The following is a 27,091-nucleotide window of genomic DNA, read 5'->3' as shown; positions in this document are numbered from 1 at the left end:
CACTGGGTCCGCCAGCCACCGCCCCACCTGCCCCAGTCCTCCAGCCAGCACCTTGCCATGAGTCCTTTCTGCCCCTCCTGCTCTTCTGGATGAATGTTTCTTCTTTAACTCTTTGGTTGTCGGACTTCCATGAAGTTTGATTTTCTGAAACTTCTGGTTATTTTTTGTTTTTAAATTTGTTGTTTTCCTTCTTTTGGTTGTGTAAGGAGGCAGTGTATCTACTTACACCTCCATCTTGGAATGCAGCCTTCTAAATGGACTGTTGAAATCATAGATACCTGTGGGAAGGAACATAAAATAAATGTTTCTTTGAAGCACATAAAAAATTTTTGGAAACTTTTATTTGGTCCTTTTTTTGTTAGATATATATGTGAAAAACAGATTTGGGAAGAGTAACTGGGTAAAATTAACTAATATTAGAAAACATCTCTTTTTACAAGTGTAAAGTCATATCTTTAGCTCCAGTAACGGTTTACTCTCTGCTCACTTACCTGTAGTGATTACACATACCCATCTAAAATACATAAATAAATAGTAAGGAAAATATTACACCAATTCCAAAACTCAACCCCTTATGTTATACTTTAAAACATCATTTCCGTTTCTCACAATATCCTTCCATTTCTCACAATATCCCTATGACAAGGAAACTCAAAGCAGTGAACTGGACATGTAAAGGCAGTAAGATGGCTGGAAGTCAATCCTGCACACCTGAGGTGGTTTTCATATTTCATTATAAATGCCAAGTAGTCTCATTATTTTTAATAGCTAATATTCTTCTTAATTAGTATGCATTCATAATATTAGTATACATTAGCAGTTTAAAATATTTCAATTAAAATTATAGTCAAAATTTATTATTTTGTGTGGAATTAATTCCTTCCTTAGGAGTCCCAGGATACTTTAGGTTACACCTCTGTAATCCAAAGAAAGGTAGGTACAGCAACCCAGTGAATCACAATTGTTGATTTTCACTTTTGAAATTTTGATCTGAGCAAAATGTTTGGCCTCTCTTAAGTGGAAAATTGATTCTGGTTTGCAGCAGCTATGTGCATGAGTCTTAAGAGAATGAATTCACTTCACATGGATAAAGATGCAAAAGTATTTTGTCCCTGAAATAAAATGTTTAATTCTTTAAATTTGATAAATGTGGCAGAGAAGAAAAGAGATGGTGTTTCCAAACAGAGCTAAACCACATGTAAAAAACAAGGAGAATGTGCCAGGCTGTCTTATGATCAAGTATTTATAGAAAAGCTATTAATGGAATCGTCATTACAGGGGAGTGGAGATCCTAAATATAAATGAAAATTCCAACGTGCTAATCTTCAACAACAAAAACTTCAGTGCTGTCCTAAAGGTGATAACAAAAGGTAAAAAGTCTTTGGTATGTAATCAGACTTATTCTATGCTAAAATGGAAATTTAAAAAAAAAACAATTGAGATATTGCCTACTAAAATACATTGCTTTTTTACTACCACTCTTCCTATTATGTTGCATTATGAGAGTACATGTATTCCCATGATGTGTTTATTTTAGTATTTACTAACTAACTAACATTTTTTCCAGCATAACATTAACTGTGTGCATGAAAGATGTTTTAGGGGTGATTGCTACAATTACGGAGAAAAACTCATAAGCCAAGTCTAAATAAATCAATATGAACATTTCCAAAGTTACAATGGTACTGAACTAAGTTTTATATGAAAGGATGTTTTTCCTGAATAAACTTTAAGTAAATGGTTAATCATGGAAACTTCTAATTTATGTTAAATCTGGGACAGTTCAGAAAACTTTTAAGTTCATAAAAAATGTTTAAATGAGTATCTTGTTTTCTAAATTTTGCATTTTCCTCATTTATCAATCCTATCAAATTTATAGTTTTCTGAATTCCATTTATAATTTTAAGCAGTTGATAATCTGTTTTCACAACTAGAAAATATTTTTAATTCATTCTGACTTTAGAGTAGATGTTTCACATGGACAATTACACCAGTGATGAAGACATAGATGATGACTTTGATACTCAGTTCATCATTCATCAGAGTTTACAGGATGTTCACAAGCCAGGAACTACACAGCATGCACCTGAGGATGAGAGGTAATGATATCTCATTGGCAATGTAGTATAAGTAGTCAACAGATGAGACTTGTTATCAGCCTGACCCTAGTTTTCTGACCAAAAAACAGGAGAGAGGGTCAGAATTAAGGACCTGCCTATATATTTCAAATATCTACAAGACTTGATGCTTCACAAGACAGAAAAATTTTGGAAATAATTAGCATTTTAATTAGGCAGTAAAGAAAACAGTTGAAGGAGTTTAGCAGCAAATCAGGGTGAGAGATGCAGACTGAAAATCAGAAAGAAGAAATGTATGAGAATATGAAAGGCTACAGGATTCTAAAGAATGTTGTCTCTGGGGAACTAAGGAAATGCATAAATACAACTAAGACACATAGAAAGTTATATTCAACCTTAGTGGGGTGGGTGGGTTTAAGTCCAGTCTTTAATCTGCTCAAAACAAAATGAGGAACTATGTAAATTTAAACCCAGAAGAGACCAACTAATTTCTTCTGAAGAGTGTCAATTTAGAGTTCTGCAATGACCACACAAAAAGGAGCCCATGGACCCATGATGTTAGAAAATTGCCTTGGAGATAGGCTGTCTGCAGTGAAGCCCATCTTGTCAATGCTCTCTGGCTGATCAGCAACCTCAGCTCTCTAGGAGTTACTGTTGTTTTTCAGGAGTGATAAACCCTGTTTGCTGTGATGGTGATCTGTGTATATATAACCTCACATGGCAATAGAGCAGTGATTTTCAACCTGTGTGCTGCAAGAATTTTTATAACGTGCAATACCTTACTATTTAGTCAGGGGCACTGACCTCTTTTCCTTAGATTGTCATACAATAGCCATTCAGTGTGAAAGCCCTGTCTTGAGCCATACATATATAGGTCATATAACAGAGTTGCGTCTTATTGGTCATGCCACATAATAAGGTTGTGTCTGATTGGTTAACTCTTGGTGACAGAAATCCTTATATACAAGACTAGCCAACTGATTTCTTTAAAAAGACACTTTGGAACAAAAGGGTAGGTATCATTATTATTTTTTATAAATCAAAATTATACCTATTTTTTTAAGATTGGAAAAATATAACATATTTTTGTATGTTATATTTGTTATATTAAGTATATATAAGATATGTTATATTTTTGCTGCAGAATTTTAGTAATTTATTACTAATAAACAAATTAGCAGTTCTGAGATGAAAAAGGTTGAAAATCAACTGCCATTGAGAATTAAGACTGCAAATAAAATTAAGGTTGCTATTCAACTGACTTTAAAATAAAGAGATTAGGCCTGGCTGGGTACTTAATTGATTAGAGCATTGTTCCAAAACACCAAGATTGTGGGTTTGAACCCCATCAGGGCACATACAAGAATCAACCAATGATGCATAAATAAGTAAAAAACAACAAATCGATATGTTTGTTTCTCTCTCTCTCTCTAAAGTCAATTTTAAAAAATTATAAATAGATGATCCTAGATTATCCAGGTGGGCTCAATGTACAGTAATCACAAGGGCCTTTTTTTTTTAAATCTTCACCTAAGGATATGTTTATTAGTTTAGAGAGAGAGGAAGGGAGAAACATCAATTAGGAGAGAGAAATATTGATCAGTTGCCTCCTACAGGCTAGGTATGTGCCCTGACCAGAAATCAAAGCCACAACCTTTTGGTGACTGAGACAATGCTCCGACCAACTGAACCACCTGGCTAGGGCAATCACAAAGGTCTTTAGAAATGGAAGAAGAAAGCAGAAGAGAGAGAACCTGAGAGATAGCAGGGTGGAAGGATATGGCCCAACAATGGTGCCTTTGAAGGTGGAGGAAGGTGTCCATGACCCAAGATGTGTGGGAGGCCTCTAGAAACTGGAAGTGACACAGAAGCAGATTCTCCCCAGGGCCCACCCACACCTTGATTTTAGGTCCAGTGAGACCCATTTCATACTTTTAAACTGCAGAACTGTAATGAATTTGTGTTATTTTAGACCAGTAAGTGTGTGGTAATTTCTTAGAGCAGACGTAAAAAACAAATACAATACTAAATCTCTAAGTATAATTTCAAAGGTTTAATAGAATTTTTACTGACTAAATTATAAGTAGAACAGATCATGTAAGGGAATTTATTCCCTGCAAGCTGGGTTCATTGAATAATCAAAGAAAATGGGAAGGTGACAATCTTTATTTTGTAGATTTAAAAATAATACATAATGAATAATACATATTCATAAGTGACTTTTAAAAACTTTATTTTTTGTATTTTAAATTTTTATTTATTGAATTTTAGAAAGAGAAGAAGCAAGAGAAGAGAGAGAGAGAGAAACATCAATTTGTTGTTCCACTTATTAATACATTCATTGGTTGATTCCTGTATGTGCCCTGAATGGGGATTGAACCCACAACTTTGGACATATTGGACCAACACTCTAAACCAACTGAGCTACACAGCAGGGCTTAAAACTTTATTTTTAAATATTTTAATAAAAGTATTACTTTAAAAAACTGCTAATAGTGTTTTCTGAGCACAAATTCTGGTCATATAAATTTTATCATGTGATAATGTAACATTTCAGTCCTAGTAGGTTGATTCAGTTCAGAAATATTGATTAAGGGCTTACTGTGATTCAGGCTCTGACACGGTTCTTGCCATAACAAGGAAGATAGACATGGGAGAGGAGTTTCCACAGAATATACATGTTATGGTAACACTACATTTTGTATGTATTTCTATTAAGCCTCAGTCATTGCCTCATGTAAGAGTTCATCCCTTGTTAACTACCATTGTCTTTACCACTTTCCTTTTGTTTTTATCAAATATCTTAGTCTTTTCCTAATTTTGGAATTACGTATGTTTTTCCCATGCAGCTTCCATTCCTTTTTGAGCACTGACTATAAGAAGATAGTTGAAACAATAGAGACAGTTAAGTACTCTTCCTATTCTAATCCATTCAACTTGAGGTAAGAGGTAACAAAGACAACTGGCAGGGCATTTCCCTCTAAGGTCAGAAAGCCTAGAAGCAATTTCTTCTCCCAAATGATGAACACCTCCGGGCTCTGTAGCTGATTATCAAATCTGATGTGGCCTTTCCTGGGAGGAATACTTCATCACAAATTAGCAAAGAGCTCCTGGGCTTCTTGGTGGACAGAGCTATTTTTGTGTATGTGACAAGATGATGGGTATTCACAGGCCCTGGTGGTATGAATGCTAGATGAAGGGCCTTACAACTTGTTTGTCCTATGCCATTTAAATCTGTCTTTCCGAAAAGGTGGTAATAGAAGTCTGTTGCCTTATGCCCTGACCTTGATGGTAGAATGCAGAAGCAGCCCAGGCTACCTTGTATGTAGCCAAATGTGAATCTGTTCTCATTGACTTGCTAATAGGTGAGGAAGATGCATTGTCACACTTGACCAAGTACCATTCTGCTTTTGATGAAGCAGATGAGATAGGCTGGCTTCCTCTGCATAAGGCTGCAGTGCAGCTAAATAAGAACATTTTGGAAATAACCCTGAAAGGTAGACACCCTTTATAACTCTTCTGATGCTTCTGAGAAGTACATGTAAAACTTATCTTTATATCTTAATCTGTGTGGTCTAATGAATTTATTTCAGCTTCAAAACCCAGTGTGTGGGAGCAAACCACCCACAATGGTGAAACACCACTTTTTTTGGCTGTCAGCAATTACCTCTTAGAAAATGCCAGTTTTCTTCTTTTCAATGGCTGCAATCCAAATGCCAAGAATCTTGAAGGCAATTCTCCTCTTATTACAGGTAAATTAACACCTTGTCTCTGAAGAGTCTGGGCCCTGATTCTCTTCCTTTGAAACCTGCCTGAAGCCCACAGGTTTCAAAAGGCAGCTTTTTGTGCATAGCTGCAGCACTGACACTTGATCCCAACTGGCCAGACACAGGTACCTGACCTGATGCAAAACCTCTGCCCAGTTAGGAACTGATCATTTTGCATGGTGCCTCAGTTGATCCAGTTAATTCTGGTGCCAGAAATATATGAAGGGAGCAAAGCAGAAAGCAGTCAATGGTCAGATAAAGATTGCAGATTGAATACAAATGCATAATTTTGTTCCCTCCTGAATGTTCAGTTAAATTATAGTTAAGTAATTGTTTTAAAGGGTTAAGATACAAAAGAATGAGAACAATAGGAGAGGAGACATAGCACAATTTTTTAAAAAATAATTAAAGACTTTATTTTTAGAGAGAGGGGAAGGGAGGGAGAAAGACAGGGAGAGAAACATCAATCAGTTGCCTCTGGAGACGCCCCTTCTGGGAGCCAAACCCACAACCCGGGCATCTTCCCTGACTGGGAATCAAACTGGTGACCTTTTGCTTTGCAGGAGGATGCCCAACCAAGTTACACCAGTCAGGGCCGATAACATTGATTTTTTAAAACCTGGAGAACAGATGGATGAATAGTGACAGAAAGCCAAATCTTAAATTGGTAGTGGGAAAAGCCAAACAACAGCCAATTATATCAAAAGGCCTGAAAAAATATTGGCAATAGTTACCTCATGGAGCCTAGGTGAAGGCTACAGACAGCTACAATAGGAGGACTGGCTGAAAACCATTAAGACACAAGTAGTTTGTTTGATCTCTAGATCACTTCTCCCAATTCACCCTGCTGGGACAGACTCCTCCCCTACCACAGCAAAATTCTATAGGTTTATTCTCTGGATAGTTTAAATAGAGGTTTTATGCACTGGGGGATATTAGGCAACGGTAGGAGTACTGGATTGAAAACACTGGAGGAATTAAGCAAATATAGGCTGAGACCTCCCAGCCCTCCTCCTCTACCAGGATTCTATTAGCTACAGCCAGAACTTTATGCTCTGAGAGAAGCCTTCTCTGGAGAATTTGATCAGCCCAAAAGGAAAGAAATAAAGATGAAATGGTGAAATTGGGGGTTCCCCTACAAATGGCCCGGGCATATCAAGCTATAGTTAAGACCACAGTTTATAAGTCCGACCCAATATTTAGAATTTCCAATAAGCTTTTAGTCCCCAACTCTTAACCATGAGCAGATAGCCAAGGACAATCTGAGGAAAGTCTTCAAGAAATAGATATAAGCAATTTCAGGAAAGAGATTATTTAGGGATAATAAAACACAGGGAAAATTATAATATCCTCAGAGAAATTAATGAAAATTAATGAAATAACAGATACTACCAAAAAATCACAGAATAAAACAAAACAAAACACTCTTAAAAATTAAAAATAGATAGAAATAAAAACTCAAAACAAATGCTGGGAGATAGAATTTAGGAAGCTTCCAGAAGATAAGAAATGGAACACAGAAAATAAAAAGAAATAAAACTAGAAGGATGATCCAATAGGAGCAACAGATGAATAATAGAAATGCTAGAAAGAGAACATGCAAGATGGAGGCAATATAGCATCAGTGAAGTAAGTCAAGAAAATTATTTCCTAAAATAAAGGACATTGGTTTCCAGAAAGAAAGGGCACACTAGTACTGGCTAACTGAATTAAAAATGACCCAACATCCTTGGCACTCCATATTTCCAGTCTTAGAGCAATTAGAGTACTTTTTATGGCACAGTATAAATGATTGTGAGCAGAATGCATACTGATTCAGCATCTAGCACCTAGCAAGAGTCCCCAGTCGATGCCAATATTAGTGAATAGATAGGGAGATGAATAAATTAAGGTGTTTAGAATCTTGAAGGGTTAAAGATGAACAGCATAAATGCAGAAAAACCAGTTAGAGAATTTTGGTTTACAAAATACAAGCATAAAAGTAATTTCATAATTATAGCTGTTTTTGTTTTTCTTCTTTTAAAGTAGCTATAAGCTCTTCTAGGACTATATATTGAGTACTTACATTCTAATTCTCTTGAAACTTAAAAATGACAAATGAAAATTTTATGTTTACGTTTTTCAGCCCCGTAAACCACCAATAGACAATGAATAATTGGTTGAGGCAGAAAAATGGCCTATTGATATAAAACACTATTAATATTATTTGACATACCTCATTTTACAACGTTTCCTAACACAAAATGCAGACACATGGGGTTAGGTAGGAAGATCCTTCTTAATCCTTCTTAAGGATTAAGAAGCCTGCGGGGCACTCTGGCCTTCATTTCCTGTTGAACATAATGCCTGCCTCCCTTCTAATTTCCCAGCTGTTCTACAAGACTCCTACGACATGGCCGCTTTGCTGATCAGCCATGGGGCAGATGTCAATCTGCGGTGTGCCAATGAGAGGACAGCTCTCCATGAAGCAGCCAAACTGGGCAGACAGAACATGGTGAAGCTAATGCTGGTCTGGGGCACACCCTGACCCACAGAGCTCCTACGGATTCACTCCTCTTGCTCTTGCTGCCCAAAGTGGGCACACTGAAATTATGGAAATGTTACTTCAGAAAGGCAAGACTTTCCTTCCTTTCTTTCTTTCTTTTTCTTTCTTTCTCTTTCTTTTCTTTCTTTTTCTTTTTTCTTTCTTTCTTTCTTTCTTTCTTTTCTTTTCTTCTCCTTTCTTTCTTTTTCTTTCTTCTGTCTTTCTTTCTAAATAGCTGTTCAAGTACAGTTTTCTGCCTTTTCCCCTACCCCACCCCACTACCCCAGCCCTCCTGCCCTCCCTCCCCTGTTTCCCCCACCCCGCTTGTTATTGTACATGTGTCCTTTATGATTGTTCTTGCAAACCCTTCACCCTTTTCCCCTGTAATCCCCTCCTCTCTCCCCTTGGTCACTGTCAGCCTGTTCTCATTCAGCATCTTTGGTTATATTTTGCTTGCTTGTTCATTTTGTTGATTAGGTTCTGTTAAAGGTGAGATCATATGGTATTTGTCTTTCATCATCTAGCATAATGCTCTCCAGTTCCATCCATTCTGTCACAAAGGGCAGGAGCTCCTTCTTTCTTTCTGCTGCATAGAATTCCATTGTGTAAATGTACCATAGTTTTTTGATCCATTCATTTACTGATGGGCACCTAGGTTGCCTCCAGCACTTGGCTATTATAAATTGTGCTGCTATGAACATTGGGCTGCATAGGCTCTTTTGGATTGGTGTTTCAGGGTTATTAGGATATAATCCTAGCAGTGGGATTGCTGGGTCAAAAGTCAGTTCCATTTTAGTTCTTGAGGAAATTCCATACTGTTTTCCATAGTAGTTGTACCAGTCTGCAGTCTTACCAACAGTGCACTAGGGACCCCTTTTCTCCACAACCTCTCCAACCTTGTTGTTTGTTGCTTGTTTATGATGGCCCTCAACGGTGTGAGGTGGTATCTCATTGTGGTTTTAATTTGCATTTCTCTGATAGCTAACGATGCTGAACGTCTTTTCATATGACTATGGACCCTGTAGTCCTCCTTGGATAAGTGTCTGTTGAAGTCCTTTGCCCATTTTTTAGTTGGGTTGCTTGTCTTCTTAGAGTGGAGTCATGTGAGTTCTTTATATATTTTGGAGATCAAAACCTTGTCTGAGGTATCATTGTCAAATATGTTTTCCCATACAGTTGGTTCTCTTTCATTCAATGCTGTTTTCTTTAGCCATGCAGAAGCTTTTTATTTTGATAAGATCCCATTTGTTTATTCTTTCCTTTGTCCCTTGCTCTAGGGGACATATCAGTAAAAATGTTTACTGCATGAAATCTGAGATTTTCCTGCCTATGTTCTCCTCTAGGACTTTAATGGTGTCACAGCTTATATTTAAATCTTTTATCCACCTTGAATTTATTTTTGTGTATGGTATAAGTGTGGTGCTCGAGTCTCATTTTTTTGCATGTAGCTGTCCAGCTCTCCCAACACCATTTGTTGAAGAGGCTATTTTTACTCCAATTGCTGCTGCCCCCTTTGTCAAATATTAATTAATCATAGATCCTTGGGTTTATTTCTGGGTTCTCTGTTCTGTTCCATTGGTCTATGTGCCTGTTTTTATGCCAGTACCAGACTGTTTGATTACAGTGGCTTGTAATACAGTTTGATATCAGGTATTGTGATCCTCCTACTTTGCTCTCTTTCTCAAAAGTGCAGCAGCTATTCAGGATCATTTGGTTCCATAAAAATTTTTGAAGGTTTGTTCTATATCTGTGAAAATGCCATTGGTACTTTAATAGGTATCATATTGAATCTATAAATTGCTTTGGGTAGTATGGACATTTTGATGATGTTAATTCTTCTGACCCATGAACACATACATTTTCCATTTGTTTTGTATTCCTTGATTTCTTTCTTCAGTGTTGTGTAGTTTTCTGAGTACAGGTCTTTTACCTCCTTGGTTAGGTTTATTCCCAGGTATTTAATTATTCTTGTTGCTATATCAAATGGTTTTTTTCCCCTGATTTCTGCTTCTGATATTTCATTGTTGATATACAAAAATGTCTTTGATTTCTGAATATTGACTTTGTATCCCACTGTTCTGCCAAATTCATTTATTAGGTCAAGTAGTTTTTTGGCAGAGTTCATAGGATTTTCTATGTACACTATCATGTCATATGCAAACAATGACAGTTTGTTTCCTCTTTTCCAATTTGGATGCCCTTAAGTTCCTTTTCTTGTCTGATAGCTGTGGCTAGGACTTCCAGTACTATGTTGAATAGAAGTGGTGAAATAGACAACCTTGTCTTGTTCCTGATCTTAGTGGGAAAAGTTTTAGTTTTTTCCCATTGAGTATGATGTTGGCTGTAGGTCTCTCATATATGGCCTTTATTATGTTGAAGAATACTCCCTCTATTCCACTTTGCTGAGTGTTTTTATCATAAATGGGTGTTGTACCTTATCAAATGCTTTTTCTTCATCTGGATATGATCATGTGATTTTTGTCTTTGCTCTTGTTTATGCAATGTATTACATTTATTGATTTGCAAGTATTGTACCATCCTTGCATCCCTGGGATGAATCCCACTTGGTGATGGTGTATGATCTTTTTAATGTATTGCTGGATGCTCTTTGCCAATATTTTGTTGAGGATTTTAGTGTTTATGCTCATTAGCAATATTGGCCTGAAGTTTTCTTTTTTGCGGATTAGGATGATATTGGCTTTGTAAAAAGAATTAGGGAGTCTTCTATCTTCTGGATTTTTTGGAATAGTCTGTGAAGGTTGGGGGTTAGCTTTCCCTTATATGCTTTGTAGAATTCTCCTGTGAAACCATCTGGTCCAGGGCTTTTGTGTGTTGTGAGTTTTTTTATTACTGCTTCAATTTCGTCTGCTGTTATGGTCTGTTGAGGATTTCTACTTCTTATTGAGTTTTGGAAGATTATATTTTTGTAGAAATTTATCCATTTCACCTAGGTTTTGAAATTTCTTGGCATATAGTTCTTCATAGTAATTTCTTATAATCCTTTGTATTTCTATGGTATCTGTTGTAATCTCTCCTCTTTCATTTTGATTGTGTTTATTTGGGTCCTCTCTCTTGTTTTTTGATGAGTCTGCTTAAAAAGCTTGTCGATTTTGTTTATCTTTTCAAAGAACCAGCTCCTGGATTTATTGATCCTTAGAATTGTGCTTTTAGTCTCTATGTTGTTTAATTCTGCTCTGATCTTGGTTTATCTCCTTCCTTCTGCTTGCTCTAGGCTGTCTTTGTTGTTGTTCTTCGAGTTCTTGTAGGTGTAGGGTTATAGGTTGTTTATTTGAAACGTTTCTATTTTTTTTTTTTTTTCAGGCAGACCTGTATCACTATGAACTCCCCCTCTCGGACTGCCTTCGCTGTGTCTCATAAGTTTTGGATTTGTTGTGAGTTCATTCTCATTTGTTTCCAGAAAGTTTTTGTTTTCTTTCTGATCTTCATTTTTGGACCCATTCGTTATTTAATAGTATGCTATTCAATCTCCATGAGTTTGAGTGTTTTTTAGTTTTTTCCTTAAGGTTGGTTTCTAGTTTCAGTCCCTTGTGGTCAGAGAAAATGCTTGATATGATTTCGATTTTCTTGAATTTGTTGAGGCTTGCTTTGTGTCCTATCATGTGGTCTAATCTTTGAAAATGTTCCATGTGCATTTGAAAAGAATATGTTATTGTGCTTCTTTGTGATGAAAGGCTCTATAATGTATCAGTTAAGTTCATTTTCTTTTTTTTTCTTTTTTCTTTTTGAAATCATACAGCAAGTTCAGTTGCTCACATCTTAACTCTATTTTAAATGCTTTATTGGCTTTCTCTTTTTTATTCAAGGACAGTTTGTCGACATTTCCTCCTGACTACTCTCCCCAACCCCAGCCATCTCTACCTCCCACCCTTGACCCTACCCCCTCTTTGGCTTTGTCCATGTGTCCTTTATACATGTTCCTTGACCAGCCTTTCCCCTTACCTCCCCACTTATTCCTTCCCACCTCCCCTCTGGTTACTGTCAGTTGTTCTTAATTTCACTTTCTCTGGTTCTTTTTTGCTTGTTTGTTTGCCTGTACAATCATCATATTTCCATAGGGTAATGTGACTCAAGGGTTCTCTTCATGGAGCTCTCCAAAACAATAGAAGTTAACATTTTACTTAAGCCCAATATGAATTTTGGAGGAAGTATAATGTTAATATTGGCTACTGAAAAGCCTAAAATAGTCAGAAGTTGGATATTTCTTACTTGGTGTGAAGTACTTTCCCTAAAAATTACTAGAGTGCATTCAGGTTTCTCTCACTGAATGTCCACCAACAATGATGAGAAGATGGTTGTTTTAACTTTTTCATGTTTCCCTTTTCTTGATTCATTTGAAGGAAAGAACGCATGCCATCCCCTACATGTTGTCTCTGCTTAAGCTAAGTCATGAGGCAGGTCTAATCTTGTTATCAGATGACTTTTTGTTCTTAGGAAGTTCTTCCTGATTTCTTTACTTTGGGTCCCAGTTCTCCCTTCTAGTAAAAACCAAAACTGAGAGAGAAGGGTAATGCAACATATTCATTTAAAATACTTCCTAAGCACCAAGTATTAGGCGACCTGTGTTGTCACAGGTAATCTTCTTAAAACCCTGATGAAGTAGGTATTTATTATCCTCATTTTAACACTTGAGGAAGAGAGGGTCAGGGACAAAAACCAGTTGCAGAACTTCCTTCAATCATCCCCCTCCCCTGCCAGCAATGCTACAGCTGTGGCTATTTTAAATCCTGGTTTAAACTGGCAGAGGCGTATGCTCACAGGACTTTGGCATTTATTGTCTTTTGAGGAGACCCTATCAATGACAGTGAGATGAAGCAAAGTTGTATCTAAAGCTTTCTTTTCCTCAAAGAAGCAAATTTTTACCAAGACTTAATAAAGTGCCAATATTAGAATTATCTCCTTTATTCTCCTCCCTTCTGTTTGTGTCCAGAAGCCTCATTTCTTTCTTCTATAATACATGGTCCTGGTCTCCAATATTCTAGACTGCAGGAAATCCTATATTTAAGAAACAACCTATGGCTTTTTAGACTTACCTAAATCTTTCCTATCATATAGGGAGGCTAGTTTCCAATACAAAGCCCCTAAACGTCTTAAGCTGTTTTAAGTGAGCAATATTAGGGATGAAAGTCATTAGGTAGAATAATAAAAACTAAACATTGGGTCCTTTAGCTACAAAAAACTAACCTTTTCTATGGATCATTGATTAAAAATATAAAGAAAGAGGAGCACCACAGATTTTAAATCCTAACCCTTCAAAGTAACTAGCATTGGTTGACCTAAGTAAGATCAGTGAGTGAGCATTTCCCTTAAGTGACCCCTTACGAAATAATTCACATTAAGTGATAGCTAGTAAATGACAGAAACCAAGATTTGAACCCACATCTGCCTCATTCCCAAATCACATTACTTTTGCCACCCTGCATTGCTCAAGTGGCAAACATGGGATCAGAGAAAATGGGCCCTGGGTGTGGTCCACCTATACACAATTCCTGACTACCTTGCTCCCTAGCTGTGCATCTCCGGGGAAGTTACTTCACTTCACTGAGCCTCAGTTTCTTTATCTTTATTGTTTTTAAATATATTTTATTGACTATGCTATTACAGTTGTCCCATTTTCCCCCCTTTATTCCCCTCTCCCCTGCATACCCCTTCCCACCCACATTCCCCCCCTTTAGTTCATGTTCATGGGTCATACATTATAAGTTTTTTAGTGTCTACATTCCTATGCTATTTTTAACTTCCCCCTGTCTATGTTCTGGCCTACCACTTATGCTACTTATTCCCTGTACCTTTTCCCCCTCTCTCCTCCTCCCAATCCCCTGCTGATAACCCTTCCATGTGATCTCCGTTTCTATGATTCTGTTTCTGTTCTGGTCTTTTGCTTAATTTGTTTTTGTTTTTGTTTTTGTTTTAGGTTCAGTTGTTAATACCTGTGAGTTTGTTGTCATTTTACAAATGTTCATATTTTTATCTTCTTTTTCTTAGATAAGTCCCTTTAACATTTCATATAATAAGGGCTTTGTGATGATGAAACTCCTTGAACTTGACCTTATCTGGGAAGCACTTTATCTGCCCTTCCATTCTAAATGACAGCTTTGCTGGATAGAGTAATCTTGAATGTAGGTCCTTGCCTTTCAAGACTTGGAATACTTCTTTCTAGCCCCTTCTGCCTATAAGATTTCTTTTGAGAAATCAGCTGCTAGCCTAATGGGAACTCCTTTGTAGGTAACTATCTCCTTTTCTCACGCTGCTTTTAAGATTCTCTGCTTCATTTTAATCTCGGGTAATGTAATTATGATGTGCCTTGTTGTGTGTTTCCTTGGGTCCAACTCCTTTGGGACTCTCTAAGCTTCCTGGACTTCCTGGAAATCTATTTCCTTGACCACATTGGGGAAGTTCCTCCATTATTTGTTCAAATAAGTTTTTAATTTCTTGGTCTTCCTCTCCTCCTTCTGGCACCCCTATGATTTGAATGTTGGAACATTTAAAGGTGTCCTGGAGGTTCCTAAGCCTCTCCTCATTTTTTTCAAATTCTTATTTCTTCATTCTGTTCTGGTAGAATGTGTCTTTTTTTCCTTCTGCTCCAAACTGTTGATTTGAGTCCCAGTTTCCTTCCCATCACTGTTGGTTCTCTATTCATTTTCTTTAAGTTTTCATAGCCTTCATTTTTTCCTCTAATTTGCAACCATATTCGACCAATTCTGTGAGCATCTCCTGATTACCAGTGCTTTGAACTGTGTATCCGATAGGTTGGCTATTTCTTCGTTACTTAGTTTTATTTTTCTGGAGCTTTGAAGTGTTCTTTCATTTGGACCTTTTTTTTTTTTTTTTTTGTCTTGGTGCGCTTGTTATGTAGTAAGGGGTGGAGCCTTGGGTGTCACCAGGGTGGGGCAACCCATATTGCTGTGTCCTGACACTGTATGTGGGGGAGGGGTCTGAGACGGAACAGTGCCCCTTGCTCTGTTCTCTGCTGGTTTTCAGTCACTTCCCCCACTACCCACAACCAATTGGCCCCTTCTGGTGCTGATTACAAGTTGGGTGGGCTGGTGTACATTTTAGGACCCTGTGGGGTCTCTCCAATGTACTCTCTTGTGAGGCTGGGAGTTCCTCCCACTGCCGCCTCAACACCCACAGGTGTTTTCAATCAGAGCATTTGAGGCTTTATTTCCCAGTGCTGGAACCCTCAGTTTTGCAGTCTGTACCGCATTCCCCAGTTGTTCCTCTGGGTTTATCTGCATGCAAATGTGGGACTGCCCTGTCCACCAGCTACCACCTCATCTAGTCCTCCAGCCACTGCCTTGCCCTGAGTTCTCTCTACCCAGCTGCGCATCTCTGCCCCACCTACCAGTCTGGATACACATTTCGTCTTTAACTCCTTAGTTGTCAGAGCTCCATACCGTTGATTTTTTTGTCAGTTCTGGCTGTTTTTTGTTTTTAAATTTGTTGTTGTCCTTCTTTTGGTTGTGTGAGGAGGCACAGTGTGTCTAACTATGCCTCCATCTTGGCTGGAAGCCTAGTTTATCTTTAAAATAAAGATATTAGCATCTACTCTTAGGGTATTATAAAGTTCAGAAATTATTACGCATATAAAGAAACCATTACATAGTAAAACTCATTGCATGGAAGCTTATTAGACATTTATTTTCATTTTTATTTCATTGATTGTAGAGAAAGAGAAGGGGAAGGAAAGAGGGGAGGGAGAAAGAAATATTGATTTGTTTTTCCACTTACTTATGCATTCATTGGTTGATTCTTATGTGTGTCCTGACCTGGAATTGAATCCACAGCCTTGGAGTGTTGGGAAGATGCTCTAACCAACTGACCTACCTGGCCAGGGCTAGACATTTCTTAATGCATTACAGGAATAAGGTCCTTAGACGGCCACTATATTCTGATGACTATGGACTCTGTACTAAATTAAAGTCGCTACACCTTTTTTATACGAGCTGTGAATGTTCCCAGAATGCTCTCCTTTCCTTTTTTTCCATTCAAAATGCCACTCTTTCTTTAAAGCCCATTTTACTGAGAGATCTTTCCAAAGCTGACCCCTCAACTCTTCTCCTCCCTTCAGCCCCTAGTTTCCCCTCACAAACCCTGGCCCTGAGATCTTCTGGAGACATTTTGCCTATACCTATACAGGACATACCTAATTTTATTACACTTCACTTTATTGTATTTCACAGATATGTTTTTTTTCACAAATTGAAGGCAAGATCTTCCCACCAGCAAAAGGATTATAGTTCACTTTATTCAATACTCACTATATTGTGTGGCCTAGAACCAAACCCATAATATCTCTGAGATATGCCTGTACTCTTTTATTACCCACACCACTCACATAAACACTTTCCATACAATGTGCTACAATTTATCCTTTAAACCATCAGCAGTCTCCAACATCAACTTAAAACAATAATTATGTCTCTTACTATGACCAGCTCCCTAAGAACAGGTTAATACAGAAAAGATGCCCTTTTCCATCCTAGAAAAGTGGCCCAGTTTGTTAGGAGTGCCATCCAGATACATCAAGGTTGTGGACTGATCCTGGCCAGGGCACATACAAGAAGCAACCAATGAATGGGTAAATAAGTAGAACAACAAATCTCTCTCTCTCTCTCCCTCTCCCCCCCTACTCTGTGCACCTCCCCTAAGATCAACTGAAAAAATTATTGCCATTTTCCATCATACCATCCATAGATGACACAGTGATATAGTTCAACAGAATTGTTAGTACCATCCTATATACAAGTGTGTTATGAATTCAGTGGGCTTTTTTAAGTTGGTCTAGAAATAAAACAACCTTTTATAAAATTATCCCTCTTGAAATTTTCAAGTTTCAAATAAATAACATAAGGTCACTCTGAAAGCCAACCTGCTTATAATGTACAGATTGCACTCCTTTTTCCCTCCCCAAATAGATTATAAACTGCCTATGCAGGAGGTACCATTTATTTCTTCGATTCTTAGTGCTTTGCTAAAGTTGCTGTTCAATAATTGCTTTTTGGTGGTGGTGATATATTTTTAAGAATACTTAAGTAACAGCAGTGGAAAAGTCTTTTAGCATAACAAGACTCTTTCTCCTCTTAGGAGCTAATGCTCTTGGTCGGGCCTCTGATTCTTCTTCCATCTTACTTGAAGCTGCTAGTGGAGGAAACCCAGACTCTGTGATTCTCTTGCTACGTATGGAGCTGATGCCAATGTCCCTAAGAATTCAGGCCACCTCCCCATTCATGTGGCAGCTGACAGAGGCCACTTATTGTAAGTTCTGTTACATTGTTGTAAGTAGTAGAAATAAGAATTAGCTACTTTTGGGGGAGCAGCTCCAGAAACTTTATATTCTTCATCTCTGACCTTACAACTCCAATACCCCTTTTAAACTTTTATTTATTGATTAAAGAGACAGAGAAAAAGAGAGAGAGAGGGAAGGAGAGGGAAAGAGAAATATTGATTTGTTGTTCTACTCATGGATGTGTTCAATGGTTGATTCTTGTATGTGCCCTGACCCAGTATTGAACCTGCAACCTGGCATATTGGGATGTTGCTCTAACCAACTGAACCACCTGGCCGGGACTCCAATACCCATTTATAAAGATAAACTCTTAACCAGCTAGAAAGTGATAAAGTCAGGCATATTCTGTAGCCACTGAAGAGACATAAAACTATTTTATTATCAGGTCCTTAGGCAATATGAGGAGACACAAGTCTCACTGACCAGGCCAATTCTGAGTTTATAATCTAGACAGTAGTTTCATTTAGTTTTACTTGGTATGTGAAGTTTGGATTCAAGAGCTGTGTTTTTTTCTTTGGGGGTTCTCAATACCACCTAATATTAATACTATCTAGTGCTAGTATAAAACAATCATAAACATGATAATGCTGCATATTAAAAAATTTTAAATACACTTTGAAATTTTTTTCAGGGCTCTGAAGATTTTGGTTCCAGTTACAGATTTTGCTGCCATTAAGCGGAGTGGAATCAGTCCAGTTCACTGTGCCGCAGCAGGAGCACACCCTGAGTGCCTGGAACTTCTCATCCAGGCTGGATTTGATGTAAATTTCATGCTAGATCAGAGAATTCGCAAACACTATGATGACCATAGGAAGTCAGCTCTGTATTTTGCAGTATCAAATGGTGATCTCTCTTCAGTTAGCTGCTTCTGAGTGCTGGAGCCCTGCCTAACCAAGACCCAGTTAACTGCCTCCAGATAGCTCTAAGGATGGGCAAACTATGAGCTGATAAGTCTGCTGTTACGGCATGGGGCCAACGTAAATTACTTCTGCAGGGTCAACCCATTACATTTCCCATCAGCACTGCAATACACACTGAAAGATGAAGTCATGCTCAGGATGCTGTTGAATTATGGGTATGACACAGAACGATGCTTTGATTGTCCTCATGGAGACAGAGTTCATCATTGCTATACTTTTGAGGGCTGGACATCTACAGTTATCAAAGATACTATGGTAAGTCCACAGTATTGGCCGTTATCACCTTATATAGTCATTATCGGTGGCCCTGAACTACAGCAATAGGTAAGACTCCATTCATTCTCTCCAGAAGCTGTTAGATTTAATATATGATAAACACAATAGTAGAAAGATGTAAAAGGTACAGAAACAGTTCAGGGAAAAAAACTAATTTAACTCAACCCAGGGAGTTTCACGCATAAGACATCTGAGCAATGTTTTCAAGAATGAATGAAGTTTTGTATACATTATGTTTTTTGTTTGAATAACTGTTATCTAACTAAAATGCTTCTGGGTTCACAATACCTGTACTAGGTTTTTTGGCTCTTTAGCCCTAACATTTGATTAAATGGTTTTCTTTAGTCATCTTTTTGATGAAAAAAGGAATTGCAAAAAGAACTGCAATAAATAGTTGACCATCCTGTCTTTCAGACATTTTTCTCTTGGCCTTCATCACACTCGTCTACCTAATTGTGGACTTCCACTTTGCCCACCTTGAGCTCTTCCAACTTTTCACAATAGCTGCACCCTTCAGGTCTCAGTCAGCATTACTTCTTCAAACAGATGCTTATATAAGGCAGCTCCCTTCCCTAATCACTCTCTTATAAAACTGTTCATTTCTTTTATAGCACTTATTGCTAAAATTCTTTAAGAAAAAGATTGTCTCCCCCACAAACATGAATGTAAGCTCCTGTTCACCACTTTCCTCAATTATAGATGTGCTTAGAACACAGTACATGCAGTAGAGGTACTTGAATTCATATTAACATGAAAATAAAAATAAACTGAGTGGAGAAAGTATTTTGAATGAATTCTGAAAAATGAAAGGCAAAATGTTGTAATGTTGTATGACTTACTTTTAAATTATGATTAATGTAGGATTTGGCATTTAGGTACATATCTTGTATTATTTCCTGACTTTTCATATGGTATTACTTGACTTCTTACATGGAAATCTTCTGTAAAGACCATGTAAGCTACATAAAGACAGAAATGATCATATCCCTCAAGTAACAGGGTGGGAATAGGTATAAATAATAGAAAACTCCAAATAAGAGTAGCTTTAATAAGATGGCTCATTCCCCTCTCAAATAAATAAAGGCCAGAAGTAATCAGCCTTCTAATTAAACAGCTCCATGATTCACAAGAGAACCCCGCATTCACATTCCAGCCACCCAGAAGGCAGGCAGAGGAAGCAGCACACACCTTGCTCTTCCTTAAGGGCATTCTGGGATTGCTCACACTTCCACTTACACCTCATTGGCTAGAACTCAGGTTGCCACATCTAGGTGCAAGTAAAGCCAGAAAGGCGGTCTTTATGCCAGACAGCCACGTGGCCAACCGATACTATAGTAGGGTAACAAACACTATATAACAGTCTTTCACGTCTTCATTACATCTCACATAGTTCTGAAAGCATAGTAGTATTTTTTCCAAATGTTAGAGCTACAAATAGATATTCTTGCTCAACACCTGTTTATAAATGAGAAACTTGAGAACATGGATTCTGACTCTGACTTTAATGCTCTTCTGATTACTAATGCTAAACCATACTTAGTTTTAATTTACTTTCATAGTTCTGATTTTCTTCCTCAGTTCTGTGAAGTAATAACTTTGTCGTGGCTGCAACATCTCTCTGGAAAGGTCGTTCGAGTGATGCTTGATTATGTTGATCAAGTTCGGATCTGTTCAAAGTTGAAAGCTGTGCTCCAAAAACAGGGGCTCTGGTCAGAAATCCATAATATCTTGAGTGAGTATCTTTCTTTCTTATAGAAGATTCTTAACAAAAATACTAATTGTATTTTTATAGCCCATTCTTCATTATAAAAACTGGACCTAAAGAAACCAAGGAAAATACTACTCCTATCTAGAAAGTGTTCATTTATAATTATTCTTAATTTGTACTTATTACCACTTCCCAGTAAATAAAATGTTAGGTAGCTACTTATTATATAGGCAGGTAATATTTCTACTAATCCTATGGAACAGTGTAGACATAGGAATTAAAAGCTATGAAATGGCAATGAAAACAGAGATCTAAGATCTAAGCCTACAGGATATCAAGTAATCCTTCAAACTAAATTCTTTCCAGAAAAACATCAAGTCAAAGAATTTTTAATTTCCTCCTGAGTAGTGATCTGTAGTTTTTATTCTGACCCTGAGGGACAGGACTGGGTAGATGTGGTGGGGGTTAATGCACGTAGATTTAAGAACTTCAGGCCTCAAAGGCCAGATTCACAAACTGATGCCAGTCTTTGAACTCTAACTTGACATGGCTATGAAACCATGTTTATAAGAAGGGTTTGAATGGGAAATAAAGAGCTGTTTCCCTATTAACTTTTCCATTTAATCAAAGCAAATGAGAAGCTTCGTGGCTTAAATATAACAAATATAACAAAGTACAAAATTACTAAAAAAATCAATTTTTACCTTTTAGATAATGGCAACTGTTTCTTTCATTTTAGCAAAACCCTCGCTCCCTAAAACACTTGTGCCGCCTAAAGATCCGGAAGTGTATGGGACGTTTGCATTTGCGTTGCCCCGTCTTCATGTCATTTCTTCCATTACCCAATCGTCTCAAAAGCATATGTCCTTTACCAAGAATATGACCTTTATGGACAAGGAAATTTTACAGGAACGTGGTAACCAAACTATTCTGGTTGAAAAGGTATAGTTAATATTTCTTAAAATTGGACTTGTTACAGGTGACTCCTACTTCTCACTTTTCCTAGCAACTTAAATCTCAATTTAATCTACATTCTTTAAAGAATTGCTCTGAACTAGCCTTTCAATAAATAGATGGCTAGCATCTGAAAGGCAGTTTAAAAGACCAACAGTAAAAATTCAATTAACTGAAATACTAGTGTATGAATCCACATTTCTACATGCTCAACAGATGCCACCTCTGATAATGCAAGATAATTCTGAACAGTGACCCCTTTTATAGAGAAGTATATATGTAAAATGTGTTAGTGATTGCATTGAATAAATATGAACTCCAGCACGACTTGAAGTTAGCTGTTCTTATGCAAAAGTCCTGAGACCAGCTTAGCATCTGTTTACTTGAGTCTAGTATTGAGGTGGGGTAAATATAATTGTAATAGAACCTTCAATTGCAATTTCATCATTAATGAGAAATATGCATCCCTTCTTTCCACAAACCATGGTTAGGTTTATCATTTATTGGTTAATGTGATCACCAGAATAGAAATTACAAGTGTTTTCAAATAGATGATGGCTTATAATTTCTATATTGTACTGGACGTATAGGAGGGACTCACTGATAGAAGCAGTTACGGAATCTTAAAGTTTTATTTCTATATAGTCTATGCTGTATGTAAGTACAGTTTTCTATTTGTGGAAAGGGAGGAAAGAAACTGAGAAGACATTCACTCAGTCATAGCTGTGTAGCATTTAGATGGCATATCAAGACAGGAAGCACAGAAAGGTAGGATGATGTGGTCTACTTTCACCACGGGCCCAGTGTGGTACAGCCTGATGTTTACACATTTAGTCTTAGCATATTTTTTTAGCATAATGTAGTCATCTTCGGTAAACTGAAGTTACATTTCTTTCTGATGGAGGAATTTCTGGCTATATAGACTGTCTGAGTAAGCACAGACTTAGAATTATTTTTAATAGAGTTTTCACATAAAAATTGCAAAACTGGCTGGCATAAATAGTTTTTATTTTTTAAATCAAATCATAGTATCTGTTTGTAAGTGACTGGTGAATTATATGTATGTCAACATACAAATATATTACAAATATATTTAAGAGATACATGCACTTATATCAGATAAATTACATAATTCTAAAGTTAATTTCATCCACCCCCTGGGCCTTCTGCAAGTGTATATACATTTTATAAAATTCATAACAAGAAAGAACAGAAACTCTCAGTAGTAGAAAAGATCTTGGTAAGTGCTACAGGAAACTATGAAGAGCACATGGGATGAATATGCATTAATATTAAAACTACAGGCCCAAGACACTGAAGCTGGTGTACACAATAACCTGCCCCTTTAAACTACAGGCATTTCTTTGAGCAGAACCAAACATAGCAAGTATACATTGTCACACTGCCCATAACATATCTAGGGTAATGACTAAAAAGTCTCCTCTTTTATTTAAAAAAAAAATCACTAGTTATGAATTAGTTTTACTTTCAATAAGTGACAATTTTTTTTTTATTTTAGCTGTTATGGACTTGCAATGGGCTAGATGTGTACTTATAGTGTCACAACAAATTAAGAAAAAGTCCAATTGTTTAAAAGCATCATTTGAAATTAGAGAAATAAAATTCATAAACGTATGTCAAATATTTCATACAAAAATGACAGTACAAAAATCATAGACTTTATTATACATTAAAAATCTCATAACAGCGTATTTCCTGAAGACTTGTCAGGGAATATTTATTTTGACAAAATGAAAAAATAAGTTCTCCACCCCACATGTATACCACCATTACATAAAGCTGAGTTCTTCAAAATCCAATTCCAAGGTAAATGTAGCATGAATTTAATTATATGCTGCATGATTAATAGTATCAGTAAAATAAGAATCAATTCACTTACATTACAAAATCACCAAGTATACACGGTTTTACACGTTAATTATAACTTCATCTCATGTTAATGAGATTAGTATCTTAGTTCTTATATTAACTGAAGTAAATTACATATGAGTGCAGCTGTAAGAGATTGGTTAAAAAGTATAATATAGTTCCAGTTTCAATTTTTATGTATTATTTATTAATACAGAAGAACAAAATTTCATGAAAGAGTAAACCAAACTTGCCAGAAATAAAATGAAAGTCTTGCTTGCTATAATCAGTGTGTTTGAATATTTAAAGTACAGTTTGAAGGCTAGGAGGTTGTTGTCAAAACCAATGTTAATATTTTCATTTTATAATTTAGGTGGCAAAAGATTTTATAACACATGTGCTCTTAGTGCCTGTCAGCATTTATAATAAGATTTAAATCTTAAATACTTTCTTTATATAAGTAAAAATTAATTCCAATGCCTGTACCACACAAAATTATATGTTACACAGAATGTTATGCACACCTTACTGTCCTTTTCCCAAGCATAAAGGTAAAATAAATCTACCACCCCTAGACTGTAGAGCCTGATAACTCTTTTGAAATTAAACACCAAGTAATCATTGTAGACATGGCAAAAACCAGACTGGCTTTGGGGATTCTGTTTAAGGTAATAGTTTTAGTCCCTTATTAGCAAGTTCTGAACATTTTGAACGGGAGAAGGAACGACTTGTGTTCTATCTATTGACTTCATTACCACAGGTACAAAAGAACTGTTCATATGTATAACAGAGTGCATAGCAGAATTAGGTAGACTTAATTTCTTCCTTTTAAAGAATCAGTTTTGTTAATATATAAAAACCATTAAGTGCAAGTTTGAATCTAAGAGACTCCAAAATCTAATTCAATTAACACCAAAGCATCCCAAAGCTAGAAGGGGTTTCAAAGGGTAACAGACAAAAAGGTCAATTTAAACATTATGCAGAAAACCCACAGGCAGCCTTCTTTAATCAAAAGAGAGTTTATTAAGTTGATGCTTAAATATCTGTAGAAATGGAATAGTTCATATTGTACTACAGTAATGGAACCGAAGGTGAATCACCTAAAATTATTAAACTCACACATGACTTCTGTTTGGTGTTAGAATGCGCTTTAGTCTGACCTATGGACATGGGTGTATTATTGTGCAAATTCTATCACAACATGACTTAAAGGAACTATAAGTCTGTCCACCACCCCTATGCCTTCCAGTACCCTTAACCCTACCCAACACTTGACCCAGAGTGCTAACAAAAGGGCAGCACTTTGCTAACTGCAAAGCACCAGCCTAGTAAAACTGCCTCCTAATGCTGACTATTTCCCTTGTAGGGTGACAAATTTCATCTGAGCTGAGTCGACAACTTAATAGTATGAACAAATAACTTAATGAAACAGAAAGCTTATTAATTCTCAGAAAGGTCCCAAAAGCATGACCTGTAAGACTAATCAAGTGCTGACTGCAGAAGAAATTTCAACTTCTATAAAAGGAATGACACAGACTGTTGTGAAAACCATTCCCTTTAAAAGCACAAAATAAACTTTTTTCAAAAAGTATCCAATAAATTTCTACTTTTTTACTAAATGTTTTGGTAACCTAAGGCTGCAAAATAATGATTGTCAAGTAATCATTATTCCCATTTGGCACATGGATAAAAGAGGATCATGACCCTATATATAATTACCTATCCCATTCCTACAGAAAACATTGTACATACAGTGTGAAGCAGCAACCCTATATTGTGAGAACTAAATAAATGCCATTTCTAATTCAAAACTAAGAAGAAAAACTGTATATATAAAAAAAGACTTTTCCCTTGTAAAATTAGTCTTAGTGGCTAATCTCTTGAAAATTTTAAATGTATAACTGTAAAATAGTTTATTTAATATACTTAACTTGTCTATATATGCTTTTACATATAAAACATAGGAACATAATTTCTATTAGCAACATTAAAAATCTGAGTAAAGAAAAAAAATCAAGTGTTGACAAAGAAGTAGGCAACAGAAATGTTGTTTTAACCTTGACACCATGCTAAAGTCCTTCCTTCATCAACTCTCCTATTCCAAGCATTCAATTCCTTTTAAGTCTTTCATGGAGCTAGACATTTCACTCATCGGAAGAGTACAAGTATTTACAATAATTAGTGCAAATTATTCTATTTGTGTATATTAGTTATTTTCCTTTGTGGATATAAAGTGGTGTCAGTATTTTATCAAAACATGGGGTTATGAAAATACTATGTGTATCAGTCTGAAATTTAGAAGACTACATTTTCTAAACTAATCTCTGGGAATTTTTACTGTAAGCAGAAAACATAATTGTTATAGAACTTCTTTTGAAATGTCACTTGATTTTCAATAAAAATTATCTCACTCAATGCAGAAAATACAATGTATTATCCTGTAACAATATCTTTATATGTTACATCCTAGTCTAAAATGTACTTAACAAAAAAATCCCTTTTAATAAATTCCAGAGTCTTATTTTAACCATTACTGCTCTGCAGCAATAATTCAAGTTCCAACCTGAGAACTAAGAATGCAGTAATAAAATGCCCAGGGCTGTATCAATAACTGAACTGAAGACACAAGCTTCCTTCCCAACGGCATCAGGTGCATAACACCAGAGAAATGTGAACAATCCAAGAAAGTGCCTTGAAATCCACAGTACCACCTGCCACAATTTAAAACCTTAAGTCTAAAATCGCTTTTCTCATTATTTTATAAAAGTTCTATTGCACATTTAATATGTTAAAATATTTGCAAACTTGTAGAATTCTCTTTATAAAGGGTTTTGAACCTATTCAGTCAAAAGCTTCCTCACTACCAAGAAAACATTCTTAATGAAATAGAGGGAGCATACCATGAATATCTGAAGCTGAAGAAGAAACAATTTCTTATAGTCATAGCCAATTACAATGCAAAATAATAAAATCACAATTTGAAGGAAAAAAGGCTTGAGTAAGTGTAATTCCTCAGCAATCTACTTTAGGGAAACGAACAGGTTTCTTTCAGATATGTGGAATTTGATGTTACTGCATAGATTATTATTTTTAAGGAAAAGAAATTAATGCAAATCTGTCATCAAGGTCAATGTTATTTTTAAAATGAAGTTAAAACAAGCAAATATAAACTTTAGTCTCCTCCTTGATATTTCAACATTGTTACCTTGTGTCATTTCACCACAGAAATTGTCAATAAATTTGAAGGGGGGAACTATCAACCAAAAGCAAGGGTAAGTTTATGCTTCTGACTCTCTCTTCTTTCCTTCTTCTCCCAAATCGCTCTCTTCTGACTGGCTACTGCTAAGGACAACAAACTGCCCCTCACTACTGGCTTGGTTTGGTCTACTGGAAGCAGCTATCAACCGACTTTGTTCTTCTAAGTCCTAGTGGAAAAGACAGAAAGAAACTATAAGTTAATTGTCTGCAATCAAATCAAAAAACTATGCAGTTAAAATATATACTTGAGAACCACTTTAATCCTTCTGTTGTAAATGTAATGCATAATTCTGGCAACTTACTGAAAAGAAAGGCCACACACAACCAATGCAGCACCAAAATGAATTATGGTTCCATTCTAGAAATCCTATAAAAGCCAACATTTCCCTCTTCTCCATTATTATGGTCAATAATCAAATTCAGGCCATTG

The 27,091-nt window shown here is 36.4% G+C and overlaps 2 protein-coding genes across 2 annotated transcripts in view; one reads left to right on the top strand and one right to left on the bottom strand.

The window, feature by feature from the left end:
- Nucleotides 1–930: 930 nt before the first annotated feature.
- ASB14 (ankyrin repeat and SOCS box containing 14) lies at nucleotides 931–24,025 on the top strand. Its single transcript, XM_036030945.1, is given in 15 exon segments — nucleotides 931–1,384; nucleotides 1,966–2,099; nucleotides 4,928–4,983; nucleotides 5,441–5,575; nucleotides 5,672–5,830; nucleotides 8,215–8,353; nucleotides 8,355–8,471; nucleotides 17,491–17,564; nucleotides 17,567–17,645; nucleotides 18,308–18,534; nucleotides 18,537–18,610; nucleotides 18,612–18,851; nucleotides 20,451–20,606; nucleotides 21,323–21,433; nucleotides 21,435–24,025. Coding segments are annotated over 14 exon segments (1,764 nt in total). The 5' UTR covers nucleotides 931–1,384; nucleotides 1,966–1,968; the 3' UTR covers nucleotides 21,501–24,025.
- APPL1 (adaptor protein, phosphotyrosine interacting with PH domain and leucine zipper 1) overlaps nucleotides 22,712–27,091 on the bottom strand; it is a 36,206-nt gene continuing 31,826 nt past the window's right edge. Inside the window, 1 exon segment of the mRNA XM_028517950.2 lies at nucleotides 22,712–26,828. Coding sequence (XP_028373751.1) covers nucleotides 26,682–26,828 — 147 coding nt within the window. The 3' untranslated portion in view covers nucleotides 22,712–26,681.

This window comes from Phyllostomus discolor, chromosome 7, assembly GCF_004126475.2.
Source record: "Phyllostomus discolor isolate MPI-MPIP mPhyDis1 chromosome 7, mPhyDis1.pri.v3, whole genome shotgun sequence".
Taxonomy (NCBI): Eukaryota; Metazoa; Chordata; class Mammalia; order Chiroptera; family Phyllostomidae; genus Phyllostomus; species Phyllostomus discolor.
This window is presented reverse-complemented; position numbering and strand designations above follow the sequence as displayed.